General features: G+C 43.1%; 1 protein-coding gene across 1 annotated transcript in view; it reads right to left on the bottom strand.

The window, feature by feature from the left end:
• Window positions 1–18948, bottom strand: part of LOC308622230 (uncharacterized protein) — a 112018-nt gene that overhangs the window by 50219 nt on the left and 42851 nt on the right. Inside the window, exon 3 of the mRNA XM_081243497.1 lies at window positions 12306–12681. Coding sequence (XP_081099623.1) covers window positions 12306–12570 — 265 coding nt within the window. The 5' untranslated portion in view covers window positions 12571–12681. The remainder of the gene's footprint in view (window positions 1–12305; window positions 12682–18948) is intronic.

Genomic DNA, 18948 nt, shown 5'->3' with positions numbered 1-18948 from the left:
GGACTGGAACTGAGAATTAGCCATTTTATTTGACGATGAGAAAGTCAATGGTGACCTGGAAAACAGCAATGTCAATGGAAGTGTGATGGGAGAGGCAGAACCCTCCAGCCACATCAAACAATCCTTATACTGTAAGTTTAGTCATTAAAATAGATCCATAGTTGGAAGAGAGAAAGGAAATGTAATCCACCTTAAAAATGGGAAGAGCCTAATTAATGGCATTAGTACATGTAAAGGAATAATTTTGCTCGGATCAAAAACCTAGGAGTCGGGGGCTTCCCTGGTGGCGCAGTGGTTGAGAGTCCGCCTGCCGATGCAGGGGACATGGGTTCGTGCCCCGGTCCGGGAGGATCCCACATGCCGCGGAGCGGCTGGGCCCACGAGCCATGGCCACTGAACCTGCGCGGCTGGAGCCTGTGCTCCGCAACAGGAGAGGCCACAACAGTGAGAGGCCTGCGTACCGCAAAAAAAAAAAAAAAAAAACCTAGGAGTCAATATTTGTTTCTTTCCTTCGCATCTCACATCTGAGTCATCAATTACTCGTATTGGACCGATCACCAAAATAAATCTGTAATCCATCCACCTCTTTGCTCCACTGCTGCCACGCCAGTCCAAGCTACCCTCATCTCTCTTCCCCAGGCAAATGCAATAGCTGTAACTTCTTTCCTCTCTTGCCTCTCCAGGTGCCTCCCTACCCCTGCCCTCTTCCCAGCTGCCCCAGAGATTTTTTAACATATAAATCAATCACAGTAGTCTCTTTGTCAAACCCTCCAGAGGCTTCTCACCATACTTAGCAAATAATCAAAACAACTCACCTTGGTGGGCAAAGCCCCACTGATCTGTTCCTGCTTCCTCTCTGACCCTATACAGTCCAATGTGGTAGCCACCAGCCACATGTGGCTACTGAGCATTTGAAATGCTGGTAATAGTAAAAAAAAAAAAAAATTCTTTAATATTTCTTTAACAATTTTTACACATATATATATTCATAGAGCCAGATGTGACTAATGTAATTAGATTGAAAAACTGAATTTTAGGTTTTATTTAATTTATATTATCTTAAATTTAAATAGCCACATGTGGCCAGTGATTACCATCGTGTGCAGCACAGAGGTAGAACATGGCCTTCATCACAGTAAGTTCTACTGGACTGGGCTGCTCTGGCCTGATCTCCTGCTATGTTCCCCCCTGCTTACTGGATTTCAGCATAGCTGGCGGCTGACCTTCTGCTCTTCACTCACATTAAGCTCCTTCTCCCCTCAGGGCTGCTGCACAGATTTTTCTCTCTGTCTAGATTTTGTTGCTCGTTGATCTTCACATGACAGCCTTGTCTCAGCTTCAACGTCAACTCCTCAGAAAGGCCTTTCCTTTCCACCCAAATGAAAGTTTCCCTATTATGTTATCTTCAAAGCATTTCTGGCTAGGTAAAAACATTTTCCATATGGGTTGTTGACTTGTTTATTGCCTGTATCCCCTTTTAGGATGTTATTTCCCCAAGGGCAGGAACCTTGACCCTCTAGTGTAGGTGGAGGACTCAAGCTTTAAAAAATAAGAGGCAAAAAAACACACAAAAAACGAGGCAAGGTTGCTGAATGTGAGCCTGCTGGGGATAAAGGGATTTGAGAATCCAGGAAACCCAGCAAGGAACTGCTGAAAAGGATTTAATTACAGGTAAAGGGGCCACTGGGCATCACTGAGGATCCAGAAGGGAGTAGACGTCATCAACAGTTTGTAGTAAAATCTGTAGTGTGATTTTTCTCCAATAAGAGGAAGAGCCTAGATACGCTTATCACATTTAACCCTCACAACAACCTTTGAGGTGTGCTGAAGTGTCCCCACTTTACGAGTTATTAAAAGCAGAGAGATTAAGGACCCTACCTAAGACCATGAAGTTAATAAGTGGAGAAGCTAGGATTTGGACCCCGGCATTCAGAACCCAGAGCCAGTGCTCTTAGCCACATCACCATATTGTCCCTCTCCTTATTAGAGCTGCACATAGTGGGTATTTCATTAATGTGATAAATGTCCATTGCAGGGCTCCATGATTTCCCATCCCTTCCAAAATGGTATACCAGGCATAAAAAACAAGATGAGACAGATAACAATACCATTTGAATAAATTTACATAAGTCAAACTTTTGCACACAAACAATACACGTAGCGCAAAGAGGCACACAAAAAATAGACATTAAATACTTTGGAATGGTTAAGTAAAAGAAAATTAGAACAGAAATAGAGTTACAGATATAGAAAACAAACTTATGGTTACCAGAGGGTAAGAGTGGGGAGGGATAAATTGGAAGATTGGGATTGACATAAACACACTACTATATATAAAATATCAATAGATAACTAATAAGGACCTACTGTATAGCACAGGGAACTCTACTCAATAGTCTGTAATGGCGTATATGGGAAAGAATCTAAAAAAGAGTGAATATATGTATATGCATAACAGATTCACTTTGCAATACACCTGAAACTAACACAATATTGTAAATCAACTAACCTCCAATAAAATTTTTTAAAAAAGAAATTAGGGAAAAACAGGGAATAGATAAATAAAACAAGAGAAGAGCCTTGCATGGACATATAATGATAACATGCCGTGAACTAAGAAATAGAACTAAGCCCTCTGCCCTGAGGCCAGGGAGACCACGGGCTGCCCAGCTCATCTCTCTAGCTGTGAGGACCAGGGTCAGAAGCTTCCCTCCTCCCCTCAGAGGTCTCCCACCATTCTAACCTCACAGAGCTTGGGGTGATATGGGGAAGGTTTCAATTCATACAGAACTGCTTATAAATATTTTTTAAATGTTTTACTATTACTAGCATTTGTCACTCAAAAATATGAATGCATATCAATTTTAGGTGAGGCAAAAAATGGACCTTCAAATCAAAAGCCTATAAATAAAAATACTATGTACTTTGGTGGTTCTCATCTTTAGAATAACTCAAATACACTTCCATATATTAGGAATCCACAGCACTAAAGCATGGCCCAGGGATCCAAAGTGTGTGTGTGTGTGTGTGTGTGTGTGTGTGTGTGTGTGTGTGTGTGTGTGTGTGTGTGTGTGTGTGTGTGTGTTAAAAGCAGCCCCGAGATGATTTGCATGACCAGTCTCACTTGGGAAGCATTGCACTGCCACTGAATGACTACCAGTTTCCTAGTCAGACATATAAGAGAGGGACATTCCAAGCATGGATAATGACAGTGCAGCATGGAAAGTCCTGGTAAGTTCTGGAAAAAGTCATCTACTAGAGCTCTGGTTTGTGGAGATCGGCAGTAGAAGCAGATGTGATGGGGTCAGACTCCAGAGGTTCTAGGAAGCAGGGCTGAGAGCGCTACACTTCACCCTGGAGACATCAGGGGCGGCACAGGTTTAAAGCAGGAGGTGGCCCAATCAGGTGTGCTGGTTGGAGGCGTGACTCTGGCAGCCAAGTCCAGTGGACTTGGGTGGAGGGACTGGCGCACGTGCTAAGTTAGAAGAGGGAAGGCAGCCATGTGGACTTGCTGTCTAACAGATGAGGGAGATGCAGGATAATGCTTAAGTTCCTGTCCTCAGAGATCGGGTGGAAGGTGGTCCCTTTCTCCATGTACAAATTGTACACAGATAAGGTCAGGAGGAATAGGGCTGAGCCACCCTGGGAATAAATAAGCCTCTGCCTTTTTTGAGTCATGTAAACCAGAATGTGGATGTGTAAACTGCTGTGTTCATTTCATCCTGACTCTGCCCCTAGGCTGGAAGCCTGGGAGGAAGGAATAACAATCGCAGTTTATTTATTCCAAATACAAATGCTGTGTATAAGTAGCTCAGCTTGCTCAGTGTCTTGTGTTTGATAATTTTTTTTTTTTTGCGATACGCGGGCCTCTCACTGTTGCGGCCTCTCTCGCTGCGGAGCACAGGCTCCAGACACGCAGGCTCAGCGGTCATGGCTCACGGGCCCAGCCACTCCACGGCATGTGGGATCTTCCCAGACCGGGGCATGAACCAGTGTCCCCTGCCTCGGCAGGCGTACCCCCAACCACTGAGCCACCAGGGAAGCCCCTTGTGTTTGATAATTTAATTTAGTCTTCTGGCTCCCTGGGTCTGTCTGGTCTTGGTGTGTAATTGCTTAGCAAATCTGCCACCTCTTTAAGTCTTGAATCATCCTGGTGAGTATCACTGACCTACCAGACTATATTGTTGGTCATGCTGGTTTTGAGCATCTATATCCCTTTATGTTTTAGTACTTTCTCCCTTCCACCCAGATCATTCCCTTCTCATCTGCCTTGTTAGACTCTTTTTTTTCTCTGCCTCAGTCTTGTTGGATATTATAAAAGCAAAAGTTATCATTTCTTATATAAAGTACTACTCTAATAAGCATGTTACAGTTCAGCTCAGCATCCTCCACAGCGGTGGCTGGGGAAGTCCTGCTGGGAAGGTGCGCAATAATCCAGCAAAGAGATAAGACGTGGACAAGGGGGAGTCAGGAAATGAGAAAAAGGGAAAAGGCCCAAGGATTCACATGGAGACTGCAAATAAATGCATTGAGGGGAGAGACAAAAGATATTTCAAAAATTGGAGATCACTATTCAAGAAAGAAGATGTGACAAAACAGAAGATTAAACAATAATCACTGGGGGCAGAGATGTGGGTCAAGCAGATATTTTCACTCAATTCTAGTATAGTAGAAACAGGCATCATCGCTGAAAACTTGAAAAGATTTAAAAAGAAACAGCTTCTTACTGTAGCAATTCCACCTAAGTTAACCTCTGTGAAGAATTCTATCTGGTTCAGTGACACATATGAGATTCCAGAGAAGTTGCTCCCTGCTCTTAAGCTTAGGGTCCCAAACTGTCTGGTCTCCCCTGCTGAGAATCCTACCTCCTCCTGATAATAGCAGGACAAACCAATAGAGCATTTAATTCACATTAGAAGCAAAACATGCAAAGTCCAGAGTAGAGCAATGGAAGAAGGAAAATGCAGTCAATGAGGGTTGATGTCATTAGGGTTAACATCAGACTCACAGAACTTTGTCCAAATCTAGCATCATTTTTTGCTACCTCTTATTTAAAAGGTTTTGATTTATGCAGTCTTTCCTCATCTAGGGTATGGATTTTCACAGGCATATACTGCGTTCTATTTAATCTTTGTATCCCTAGTAATGGATGGTGTACCTAGCACAGAAAAGGCACTGAACACATATCTGATAAAGGAATGTGGTTATTTTCTTGACAAAATGATAATAATCGAAACTCTCAACTAGAAAAAAAAATTCTGAGAATCATCACCTTAGAGACTTAAAGAATTTGGGAGTCTGTACTCTGTGTTCCTATCCCTTTAAACAGAGTGAGCCCACCCAAGTATCCTACTACATCTGGCCTGTAAGATCCAGTTTCAGAGAAAAATCATTCCAGGAAATTTCCTTGGTACACTCCCCACTTACACCAGCTCCACTACTCCTGCTGCTACACCCGGCTGTCCGGACTCAGGGCTCAGTACCTCGGACATTGATAGGTGCCATGTGCTCCTTCAGGTCTGATGACTGACAAAATTTCCTCTCTGGTTCATGAAACCTCTGTTTCCCACCTGGCTCTTGTGCCTGCTCGCCAACACCCCCCAACCCAGTGACTATGATTTTATTAGGTTCCAGAAATATCATCAGGATAATAAAATCAACCCTCAGAGTGCTAAGTCAACTTAGCAATGAATACACCATGAAATGAATTAATAGAGACACCTGTGTTCACTTGGGTCCATGACATTGGCATGGCTGTTCATAGCAATCACCTGGGGAAATCTAAAACTCTTGACTCGGGGTTACCACCTCCATCGATTCTGATGTGATTGGTCTGTGGTGACGCCTGGGCATCAGAACTTTTAAAAATTTCCAGGTGATTCCTATGTAAAGTTTTCAAATCACTGCTTTAGGTTGAAAACCAAACTGGTACCATTTTTCCCCCAAACTGCAGAGAATAGACATTACTAAATGAAAATGAAACAACTTCTTAGCACTGTGTCCTAGTCTCTTGTCTGAGTATATAATAGCACCTATATAAGGGTTACTAGATGAAAGTAGCTTGGTTTAGGTGACATGTTAAAAACCACCCTGCAAGTAAAATGAGGTATGTTGGCTGAAAAGGTTTCAGACTTGTTAAAACAAATAAATAATTCCAAAATGTTAATGCCATGGGGATTGATTCTTCTCTCTAAACTGAGAAGCAGGGGTGAATGTTCTCCCCACTTCCGATCTTAACTGAAGGCTGAAAGCTATCTGTCCCCTCAGGATGTGGGTCAGGATCTCCCACCCCACAGAATTAAGAAGGGTTGGCATTCTCTGACTGGCCCCTCCCACCTGCCCAGGATTGGCTATTTTCAGAGATGTTATCTGGAGAGATATGGGCCTTAGCTCTTAACTGAGGGGACAAATGCCAACCTCTGGGTCTGACTCATGCCTAAGACATGCAGAGGGTGTCCTCAGAAGCATGCAGGGCTCCTTCTTCAGCTGTTCTTTAAACAGCTGACAGGGAAGCCCATCTTCCAGACATAACAGCTGAGGAAGCATTTGGACTCGGCTTCCATTCCTAAGACTCCAGGGATAAGGGCATGGCCCAGCCCTGGGTGCTGGCATCTTCAGCCTTAACTCCTGTGTGCTGTTTGTCCCTCTCTCTAGACCAGAAGGGCCGGCTCATATTGGTGCCAAAAGCAAAAAGCTTCGATTTCTGGGAAAAAAAGGGGGGCAGGTTATTAAATTGAACAGAATGGTTAACAATGCCGTGAAAACTATACTATGTGTAGTTTAAATAAGCTGCACGTCTATGGTCTTCTTTCATTAGACCCATTATTCTAGTTCTCTTTGGAAGCTTCTCAGAATCTTCCACCTGGGGAGGCCTGTCTTAGGATGGAGCTGGGAGAAGAGTGGTCACTAGCTGTGCACAACTCGCACCATCCCTGACATGAGATTCCAAGTGGATTCTGCCACAGCCCAGATAGGATAGCCCCTACAGGGGGTGGCGCTGTCATTTAAGAAGACTCCTGGCTCTTCTCTCTGGACACATTTGGAGAGACATTGTGATCACCTGTCTACTTGCTGGTGGGAGAGAGAGGGGAGAGGACATCCATTATTGGCTGGAGCTACAGCTTGAACAGAATCAGAGACGGGCAGAAAGAAGCAGCCATGGGCTTCCCTGGTGGCGCAGTGGTTGAGAGTCCTCCTGCTGATGCAGGGGACACGGATTCGTGCCCCGGTCCGGGAAGATCCCACATGCCGCAGAGCGGCTGGGCCCGTGAGCCATGGCCGCTGAGCCTGCGCGTCCGGAGCCTGTGCTCCGCAGCGGGAGAGGCCACAACAGTGAGAGGCCCGCGTACCGCAAAAATATAAAAATAAAAATAAAAATAAAAGAAGCAGGCATGCCAGGAAGGCCGACATATTCTCTACTGACAGGACTATGTCGTAGAGGGGTGAGAGAAAGCTCACAGCGGGACTTGTGTGGACTCAGGAGAGGGTCAGCATGTGAACAGCACACTCCTCTGTATCTTGAACAATAGGTCCCAGCCTGCCTTGTCTGTGGAGATAGCAATGAACTGGTCTCCTTGGCAACGGAGGCGCGCTGGCTCCGCAGGGCTACCAGGCAGGCGTCTGCAAGCCTGGAAGGAGTGCATTGCTCCTGCCTCTTTTCAACATCCACACCATCCAGATACATGTCCTCCCACTCCTCTTCATTGCTGTCCGTCATCTACTGCCTTTGAATCACTCTGAATCACTGAGTGAAACCCCCTCCACTCCAAATCTTGAGAGATTTCAGCCTCTATGAAGATAGCCAGTGAGCAATTTTACTTCCCAATTCCTGATTGTCCTTTGCTGCACTGCATTTCAGTCCCCTAATCCAAGGAGCTTGTCCGGGATCTTAATATCCTGGAAGTGCTCCAACTCAGAAATTCTAAACTCCAATCATCTGTTCTCAGATCACCTCCTACACACTTTCTGCTCTACCTTCATACTCACTGCATCTGTTCACAAAAAAACCTCTAATTCCTCAACCCGTTCTCTCCTCACAGTCTAGCAGGACCTGTTGGACTCATCTGCCACTACGCAGCCCAGGCCCCTTTGCTCTGAATTACTATCTCACCAGAAAAGTCTAAACCCTCAATCAACGCTACAAGCTACCTCCTCTGATTCTAAACTCTGGCATTGCTGCTGCCATGCAGGATGGCACAATGCGACAACACAATCATTTCTAGTTTCCAACCTCAGCTGAGCCCTCAGCAGTGTTTGTCAACCTTTCTATTTGTTTTTGACCAGTTTCATCCCACCTTCTCAATGGCTCTCAGTTGATTGCTTCACTTCTTACTTTTTCCACCAAACTGGCATCAGCAGCAGCACAGTCAACATGCTACCTCATTTCACTCGTGCACGCTACAAACTTGTTCTCCACCTCTGCTCAGCTGTTGCCTTGGCGGGCAAGGTCTTCCTCCCCCCACCATCACCGAGGGCCTTGCTCCATCTCCCTCCTCCCTCTGGAAGTGGGCTCACCAATCTTTCCCTTGTTTTTCTTTACCTTCTCCGTCTCCCTCTCTGCTGACCCCTCCCTGTGTCTACAGAACTGTCGGCTTTCCTCTCAGTCCTACCCCCTGATCCAGTGTACCCCATCTGGGGTTTGGCAAGCTAGGGTCCACAGGAAGCCTCTCTTTGTGAATAAAATTTGACTGGAATATAGCCATGCTTATTTGTTTATATATTGCCTACAGCTGCTTTTGTGCTGAACAGCAAGTAGTTGAGTAGTTGTGACAGAGATCATGTGGCTCACAAAGCCAAAAAGATCTGCTCTATGGCCCTTTGTAGAAAAGATTGTGGGCTCCTCCATACTCACCACCCTCTTCCTTCCCTCCTGGCCACTCCTTAATCCATGGTAACTGCGATGTTGCTTCTGTGTCTTACCACCTTCCTAATCTTCCCTTCCTCAGGTCACTGAGGTGAATCACAATTTCCCAATTCAAAGGCAGGGGGGAGATTTTCTCATTCCTTAGTCACTCTCTGCTGCACTGGACATTTGGAGATCACACTGTTCTTGAAATTCTAGGGAAAGATCCCAAATGCAAATGCCCAGAGGAACCAAGCAGGCTGTGTCAATGAGTGAAATGGTCACATTAAGATATGCGTGTGGGGGGACCTGGAGAGCCTGTCCCCACAGCAAAAGGGGAGCCCCTGCACTGCTGTGAGGAATCTAGGCCCTACATAGCCAAATATTCCAGTGCTTCATGGGAAGCTAAAAATGCAGACTTTATGAGGCATTGCTCAACTCTTAAAAGGTGGGAACTATTTAAAAAATATTACAAACCCTCAGGAGCCAAACAAAATGAAACTTTCGGCCAATTTGGCCTAATGGCTGTGGATTAGTCCCCCTGGTTCCATGACTGAACTTTCTTGGTTCCCTTGGGGAATCCTGATTTTTGCTGCTGGAGGTTCTCTTCAGCCAGCCTGCCTCTGCCTTCTCAGATGTTCATCCCCAGCTCATGCGTCTTTTCTTGCTTCATAGTTTCTCAGGTGAAATCTCAAATCTATCTCTCACTCTACCCTAGGCACCTGCTTCTGACTCGTGTCTCCATATGGGAAATAAACTGCTCCACCTGGAAATCCCACAGATACTTCAAAATCCACATCAGCCCTCCCCCATCTTCAACCCCTACCCTTTGCCAAGCCAACACCTACTCCGAAATTAAGACTCAGGTTCCCCCCAACCAAGCTGTCCTCCTCTCCATCTTTCCAATAGGATTGAGGTGCCTCTCTCTGTGTCCTCAGAATATTTTGGTAACTATACTTTGTACAAAGTATTATAATTATCTGTCTCTGTTTCTGTCTTACGCACCTAGAGAATAGCCCCTCAGTGGGCGGGGACTGTCACATTAATCTTTGTATTCCCAGCTTCTAGCAGAGTGCTGACACATAGTAGGTTCCTAACAAATGTTTGGCAAATTAATACACAAACAAAAAAAAGAGAAAGATACACTAAAAAATTAAATTGCCAAGTTTTCTATGCCTTCAGAACACTTTTACTAGTGTAATTTTTATTTTATGGTGTCTTTGGTATATAGCTAGTATTACTGTTAACATGTTAGTATTGTATCAGAAAAGAATGTAATTTTCCCTTAATTGTGATTTTTTTTTTTTCGGTACGCGGGCCTCTCACTGTTGTGGCCTCTCCCATTGCGGAGCACAGGCTCCGGATGCGCAGGCCCAGCGGCCACGGCCCACGGGCCCAGCCGCTCCGCGGCATGCGGGACCCTCCCAGACCGGGGCACGAACCCATGTCCCCTGCATCGGCAGGCGGACTCTCAACCACTGCGCCACCAGGGAAGCCCTAATTGTGGTTTTTAAAACATTTGTTTTCATGCTAAAGGAAAACTGTGTTATGTCCAGCAATAAAAAATAGTAAAATGTAATAAACTGAAGTCAACAAATAAAGTAGGATTTGCCAAATAAATACATCATAAACAAAACATAGTGACGGTGTATCTCTTCTAAAAAATGAGATTTACTGGGAGAATTTACTACCACACATAACAGAAAAAGTAATTTCTTGATCTTAAAATCTTGTTATGTGGAATGATAGCTAACAATGAAACAAAAGTTTCTCTCAAGCAATTATAGAAGGCAGTGATTCCAGCTTTCTGGAGGGACTCGTAATGCCCTATCATGTATTTGATTTTGTGGCATACTTTTAAGAATTCTATGAGCTATATCTCTTGGGAAAGGTGGCGGGAGTGGGTCAGGGTGAAAATGTTTAATTGATATCAGTTTTATTTTCACCCATAGTTAAGTGCTTGGGACTCTCCATCATTACCGCTTGCAGCTAAGACATTGAGAGAAAGTTCTCCTTTTCTACCATTAGGTGGCAGTATTGCTTTGGGACAAACAACAACGACACTGTCTTGTCTTTTTTTAAAAATAATTTCTAGATCTGTTTGACCTTTATTTTATTCCTAAACTCTAGGCTTCAGAGTGCCCAATACAAATAACAGTGGAGTAAACAAGGCACAGACATGATATTTGAAGAAAACTGAAGTGGGCTCACCAATATCATTCCTTCGTTCAGAACCTTGTCTTTGCAAGAAATGCCCACCAATTTTTCTCCCCCGAGGAAAGGCTTCTTTTCCATCAAGTAAATCTAGAGTGATGATTAAGGCAGAAAAATAGGCACCATGTTGCAAGTGGTAAATTTGCTTCTCTGAGAACCTCCAGATTGGGTTACATCCAAATCACTAATCTACTCCCCAGCCTGGCAAGAATCTACTCTGAATATGTATTCACATATGTCTCTTTTTTACATTATTGGTGGGATAGGACTGGAGAAAGGCATACAAATTTGTTGATGCTCTATTAATTTTTTAAAATTTATCCATGTATATAAGCCCACGTAACCATAATACTGTATAAGATATAGAACGTTCCCAGCACCTCAGAAGGTTTCCTATGCTTAGTTTTTAAAACCAGGAAAAGATTTCATTTCTCAAATAATGTATTCAAAACAAAACAAAACAAACAAAGAAAACTCCCGAGGCAGAATAGTTGGAGAGAGGGGTTGTCCTACTTTATACATTGATCTGGGTCTCTTTGTAGCGTTGAATAGGAACTCTGTGGTATATGCTTTCTGGAATGTGTATTCAATGCATGGATGGGATGGAAGATACCAAGTCCCAGTGAGGATGTGGAGCAGCTAGAACTCTCGTGCATCAGTGGTGGATGTGTAAAGAGATGCGGTCACTTGGGAAATCTGTTTGGCAGCATCTACATAAGCACACCCTATGACCCAACAACTCTACTCCTATGTTCATAGAAGAGTATGAATACATACATAGTTTCAAAATGCATATACACTTTCACTAAAAGGCGTGTACTAGGAATGTACAAAGTAGTAAATGGCCCATCAACAGTAGAATGCATGACTAAATTGTAGTATATTCACACAATGGAATACTATACAGCCACAGAATGAATCATCCACAAATACATATAACAACATGGATGAATCTCACGAACATAATATTAGGGGAAAGAAGCTAGATACAAAAGAGTACATATGTTATGATCCTCCTTTTATGAAGTTCAAAATTAATCTATGCCCTGAAGTGTGGATCATAGTTTCCCTTGGATGGGAGTGGTGATGGGAGAAGGGGTTTCTGGGTGCTGGTAACATTCTGATTCTTGGTGTCACAAGTGTGTTCACTTTGTGAAACTTCATCACCTGTACACTTATTTTAGGAAATACATGTAAATTATACTTTAAAGTTTTTAAAAATTAAACTCTAGACAAAAGTCACTTCTACCTGGAATGACAATGTGACGGGATGAAGGAAATAACATTTCAGTTAGGCCCTCAAACACGGGTAAGCAAGCCTTCCCAGGTGGAGATGGAGAACAGATATTCTGTAAAAAACGGAATCCTTTAAGCAAAAGCACGGAGGTTAAAAAGAGTAAGGAATGTTTGCAAAATGTCGAAACTGGCCAAAGAATAAGATTGGTATAAGAAAGAAGCAGTATCTTAAACAGCAGATCCTGCTTCTTTCTTATACCAACATGCTCGATAAGCATTGCTTGACTCTTTAAAGGACTTAAATACTGCAGGATTTTTCAGGAGTTCTCCCAAAGGCAAAATTCTTCACAAGGAATTTGATAGGTTCAAGTCCAAGAGGCTGTGCAGTCCTGTGTGTGCAAAAGAAATGTCCTTGGTTAGGTCACCTCGTGGAATGTCTCCTGGAATGCTAATGTCTTCCTGCATTGTCCTTTTTTTTTTTTTTTTTTTTTGCTGCATCCTATCCTTTGCCTTTAAATAAAGAAGTAGGAGAAAAGTCTCACAACTAGACAGAGGGAGTCTAAAGAATTGGGTCTTTATTTGTTGGGCAACATAGTGAGGTTTTTATTTTGTTTTTGTTTTTTAAGGGAGAAGCAAAATGATCAGATGTACACTTTGGGAAGCTCGATGTGCAGGATGCACAGGAGGAAGGAGTAGCTGCAGACTGAGGGGGCAGCACTCAAGTGTACAAGACCCCCTGTGATCTGCCTTCTTCCCACCCACCTCTTCATTCTAGTCCTTCACATAACCCCACCCTGCTACAAGCCAGTCATCCCATCACTTGCAGTGCTTCCAACCAAATCCAGCCCTCCCGGCTTTGCACACAGGGCTCCAACCCCTGGCAAGAGCCTTTCTCTGTCCCCTCTAATTAGGCTTACACTGAAAAAGAGCCATCTCTCCTCCCAGCAGCTCTCCCAGAAGTTTTGCCATAAAACAAATCAAAGTCTGCAAGTACGGAACTTGTCTTCAGGATCAAAGAATGTGTAAATCAAAAATGTGTGTAAATCAAATAAGGAACATAAGATGCAAATAGTTTCTATTGTCAAATCATGTGCAGACGCTGAAGGAAAAAGAAAAAAAAGATTAGTTTTTAACATTAATTTACAAACAACAGAGTTTCATTCCTGGGCCTCATCACTTTCAATAGTTTATCTGGGGTCTTGAAAACCACAGAAACTTGTAGTAACGTCCATAATGACAAACCACCAGGAATTACCCCAGAAGATAACCACAGCCCGATTTTGTTTTGGTACACAATGTGCTGTCCTTCCCCCTCGCCACACTACCAACCAAAAAGATGCTTCCTTGTTACTGGCAAGAAATTAGAAATTGCATATTGCGTCATTAGATCTCTTTGTATAGGCCCAGATTGCAAAATGTTTGAAGAAAATGAATAAGGGCTAAAGAGAATCATCTGGACGTTTTCCAAGGTTCAAAAGGAAACAGGAAAACTCAAGTAATTCACATCCTTTACACCTTCTAAGCAAAGCACACCCTTAAGCATTAAATGTAGTCATCCACAAGTGCAAATATTGGCCAAGGTGACACACAGGGCAGGCAGTGACAAATGAAAAGCACAAATATTTGTAGAGGGTTTTCAGTGCTAGGACCCAACCCTGGTGAAGAAGAATGGAAGCCAGTTGACGCCTCTTGGAGCAGGTGGGGCAGCAGCATGCTGGCGAGTGAGATGATGGAGGAGCCCAAGGTTTCCAAATGAAGGGCAGGAAGGGGATTGCGCATCTGGAAACCCACGGGACAATGGTCTTTGCTGGAACATCAGTATTTTAAAAGTTTAAAAATACTGATGCTCAGCCCCCATCCTCAGATTTCATTGGTCTAAGGAAGGTCCCCCATGTGGGGTTTTTCCAGGTGATTCTATGGTGTAGCAAAGTTTAAGAACCACTGAAAGAGCAGGAAGGCAGGGGAGTTAAAACTGTGGGCTGAGTTCAGGGTTACAATAGTCCCCTGATGAGAACTTATTCTCACCCCAGCCCACCCCTCTCCACCCCACCACACTCACCCAACAACCACCAGCTCAGTTTAATGTCTCCCAGGTCAGGCCCCTGGAAGATTCATCTACAACCTCCCCGCCCTGCAGCCCTCACCCCGGCACAGCTCTCTAAATCGATCAGCCAGTCACCAGGTTCTGTCTATTCTGCATCTTAACTCTCAAATCTGCCTTCTCCTTCCCATCTCCATAGTTGCTGCCTTATTCTGGTGATTTGTTTGCTCAACAAATAATTATTGAGTGCCCACTACTGTTTAGGTGCAGGCTATGTACACTGTATTGGTGAATAAAACAGACACAGTCTTTGCCCTGTGGGGCTTACAGCCTAACGGGGGAGAAAGACTATAATCAGGTAAGTGATCAAAAAAGTTTAAGACCAGAAATGTAAGAACTGAGAAGGAAACAAGCAGCGTGCGGTGAAAGAGTAGGGGAGGTAGAAGGAATCTGATTAGACAGCGAGGGTGGGAGGAACTCCTGGAGGGTCACATAAATTCTTTCTAAACTCTCACATAATAATCTTGGTCACATCCCCTGTCACTCCATTCCCTTGGCAACCGCCAGAGTGAACTTTGTAAAAGCCCAGACACTTTAGTAGGCTTTGTAACCTCTTCATGACCCAGCTCCCACCCACCATGCCAGGATCACATGTCCCTGAGGCTCTAATGGCCTCAGACCACTAGAAGCTGTGGGATCACCATGGTCTTTCCAACCCACTGTGTACACCAATGCCCTGCCAAGAAGGCTCTTTCCATGTCCTCCATCTGGCTTGTTCCTGTTTGTCTCTGAGAACACATGTTATGTCGCCTCCTATGAGAAGCCTCATTGGACCCTCCCTAGTTCGGCGGGGGGAGCTTCCATTCTTCTGGGGTTCCGGGGCACTCCATGTTTACATGAAGCACAGCACTCTCCCCTCTGTGATGTGACTGAAGTTTTCCTGGTCTGATCCTCCTCTGACTTGGAGCATCTTTAGGACAGAGACTATATCTTGTTCCTCTCTGTTTCCCGTGTCTGGCACAGTGCTTGGCACTTTAAGACACAGCAAATTTGAATGTACGTGTGGAAGGTCCTTTGCATGTTTTTGGCCTCTTAGCTGGACCTGCTAGGTCTCAAAGGGATGTAGGGTGACCTACTGTCCCAGTTTGCTTATAAACACGAAAGGCAGGAGTTAAAGATATCTTCTATCTCCAAAGCCCATGTTTTTTCCACATAATGATGTCACAATTGTCTCTACAGTGTTTTTAAAGTCACTGACACCATCTAAATTGAATAGATGATGATGTTAGAAATTTTTGAAAAATACAGATAAACAAAAAGAAAACAGTCACTCAAGTCCCATCTCCAACCACAGTTGTTGTTAACATGGCACGCATCCTTCCAGACATTTTCCCACACAAAGTCATCACATACAAACACATCCAGGTGTGACCAGGCGTAAAGCTACGTGCGAACAGGCACTGCTCTCCCCTCTACAGTTCCAGTGCCGTGGCTGTGGTATTTCACACAAAAGAGACTACTTATTTGCTGCTCAGAGTTCAAAAACTGTGGTTCAAACACAGTTTGAGGTTTTTTACACCTCACCAGCTGCTTAAATCGGAACTTGTTACTTGCATTTTAGACCGTGTATTCTGTACCTTTATTATAGCCTCAATATTTTCAAACTCTCTCTGAGCTTGTCCTATCCACCCCACAATCTTTTTCAGTCTTTTTCTGAACAATTTCTATCTGGGGTCCTCAATCCTCCTGCTCCAATGTGGGCTGGGAACTCTGTAGGCTGCTGCCCAGCAATCATCCTGGGACTTTACTTCCCTGCTTCCTGTTTCCCCCACCTTCCTCTTTCTTAGATTACTCTCTCTTATTGCTAAAATGCATCCTCAAGTACTTTTTAAGAAAAGGTATGTTGGAGAAAAGAATACTAATCCTTAAATATTTGAAAATGCCTTTTTCCCCCTTCAAACTCAATTGATAGTTTGGCTAAGCATAACAACAATCTGGATTTAAAATTTTCCCCAGACAACTTTGAAAGCCTTTCTCCACATTTTCCTTAGCATCTTATGATGCTGATAAGAAGTCTGATGCAGTTAATGATACTATTCTTTGTAAGTCTTCCATTTTCCCTCCCTATCTCTCTCTCTCTCTCTTTCTCTCTCTCTCTCTCTTTCTCCAACCCACCCCCCCCCACCAGGTTTTAAGGTGTGTGCTGTGTTTCTCTGTGTAATTACTAGGTACAAGGGAATGTATATTCTACAGAGGTTGGCAAAGTAATGCTTCCCACACCCTTCAAAGATGTCCATGCTCTAATCCTAGAACCCGTGAATTCATTCTTTTAATTAATTTATTTATTTATTTATTTATTATTTTTTTTTTTTTGGCTGCTCTGTGTGGCTTGTGGGATCTTAGTTCCCCAGCCAGGAATGGAACCCATGGCCCCTGCAGTGGAAGCACAGAGTCTTAACCACTTGACCACCAGGGAACTCCCTGAATTTGTTCTTTTATACAGCAAAAGGGATTTGGCAGACATGATTATCTACCTAGAGATGGGGAGATTATCCTGGATTATCTGGGTGGGCCCAGTCTAATTACATGAGTTCTTAAAAGTGAAGAGCCTTTTTTGACTGGGTCAGAGCTGGGACAGAAGAAGGAAGAGATGTGAAGAGAGAGACTTGAGCTGTCATGGCTGATTTGAGGATGGAGGATGGGGACCATGAGCCAAAGACCACACTGGACTCTGGATCTGCCCTCAGCTGACAGCCAGCAAGAGAATGAAGCCCTCAGACATATCTGCAAGGAACTGAATCGGCCAGCAATGGAGATAAACAGGAAACGGATTCTCCCTTAGAGCCTCCAGAAAGGGACACAGCCCTGATGGCGCCTTGATTTTAATCCAGTGAAGCCCATACCAGACTATGACCTACAGAGTTTAAATTAATAAATGTGTGTGTGTGTGTGTGTGAGTGTGTGTGTGTGTTTTAAATACGTATAGTTTAAATCCACTAAAGTTTGTGGTAATTTGTTACAGTATCAACAAAAACCCGATACATTTATATATTAAGTGCTGCCAAATTTTCATTCCAAAGGCTGACTTTATTTATACTTATGCCAATAGCTGATGAGAAAACTCTTCTTCAAAACCTTCACCAACATAGGATATTTTCAATATCTTAATTTTTCCAAGCTGATCCTGAAAAATATTTTATTTTTATTTTTATTTGTAGTCCTCTAATTTTGTAAACAAGGTTGAACATCTTTTATATATTTGTTAAAGTTTTTTTTTGTTTGGAATTACACTGTCCTTATTTTTAGCTACTAGATTTCTAAAATTTCAAACTGTTATGACTATGTGTACAAGATGTAACCTGTGAGGTATTTACTAGATACTTAATGATTTGTATCTCCTTTCTGCTGTGGAAATTATGTTGCCTATTAAACTAGGTGGCAGAATCTGCCAACTGCCTAACTCAATATCAATATCCTCCTCCTTAGTAAGAGTATCCTGATCTTTCTGTGATCACATTGCTGCCCAGAATAAAGGACTACATTTCTTAGCTTTCCTTGCAGGCAGGTTTGGCAAAAGAGATGTAAGCAGAATTATGGGAAAGCTGCTTAAAGGTAGTTAGCACCGTTTGTAACAACCACCCCCCAACCCTTAAAAAAAATTTTTTGGGTCCTTCTGGCTTACTTCTTTTTTGGCCTGGATTCAGACACAATGGCTTAAGTTGCAGCAGCCATCTTGGACTATGAGGTGGCCTTGAGAATGAGGTGGCCTGTTCTACCATTTAGCATTTACTAGATGGTAGAACAGGAAGGTAACAGCCTAATGTTCCCAGTGACTCACTGAAGTCACCAAACTACCTCAGAGCTATCTACTTCTTTTATGTGAGTGAGAAACTTCTATCTTGTCAATCTCTGATTTTTTAGTGATTTTTCTGTTTTATGATGCAACCAAAGCTGATCCTAATATAGAACCCCAGCAATGATCTGCTATGACTTTTATATCTTATCTTTCCTACAACTCTCTCTCTTTTTCCTATTTTCTAGGTGAGTTTCTTGACTTCACCTTTAAAACTTTCAAAATTTTAACTCCTACAATTCAATTTTATTTTCCAAGAATTCTTTCTTCTTCATAACACACAATTTCTTGTTTTATATATGTCATTGTTTTTGACATCTCAGAAGCTACCAGTTGGAAAGTCTCTCCTATTTTAAGGTGTATGTCTGTTCCCTGAATTCTTTCTTTCCTTCTTTCCTTCCTTCCTTCCTCCCTCCCTCCCTCCTTCCCTTCCTTCCTTCCTTCCTTCCTTTCTTTTTTCTTTCTTTATCTTCCTGTTAGTTTACCTTAGGTTTTTCTTTTCATGTTGGAGACTTTCATATGATATCTATTGATCCTTCGTTGCTGTTCACATTAATAATTAGGCAATAACGTGACAAATTAACATCACATGCCTCCTGATAAGATGCACTGAGAAAAATCCCTTCCTTCTGTGATTTGCTGCCAATAATGTACAGCCTGAATTTAATCATGAGGAAACATTAGACAAACCTGAACTGAGTGACATTCTACAAAATAATTGAAGAGTAGTCTAAAATGTCAGTACCATGAAACACAAAGGTT

The sequence above is a fragment of the Mesoplodon bidens genome (assembly GCF_964165515.1).
Source record: "Mesoplodon bidens genome assembly, chromosome: 9".
Classification (NCBI taxonomy): Eukaryota; Metazoa; Chordata; class Mammalia; order Artiodactyla; family Ziphiidae; genus Mesoplodon; species Mesoplodon bidens.
Note: the sequence above shows the minus strand (reverse complement) of the source record. Positions and strands in the feature narration are given on the sequence as shown.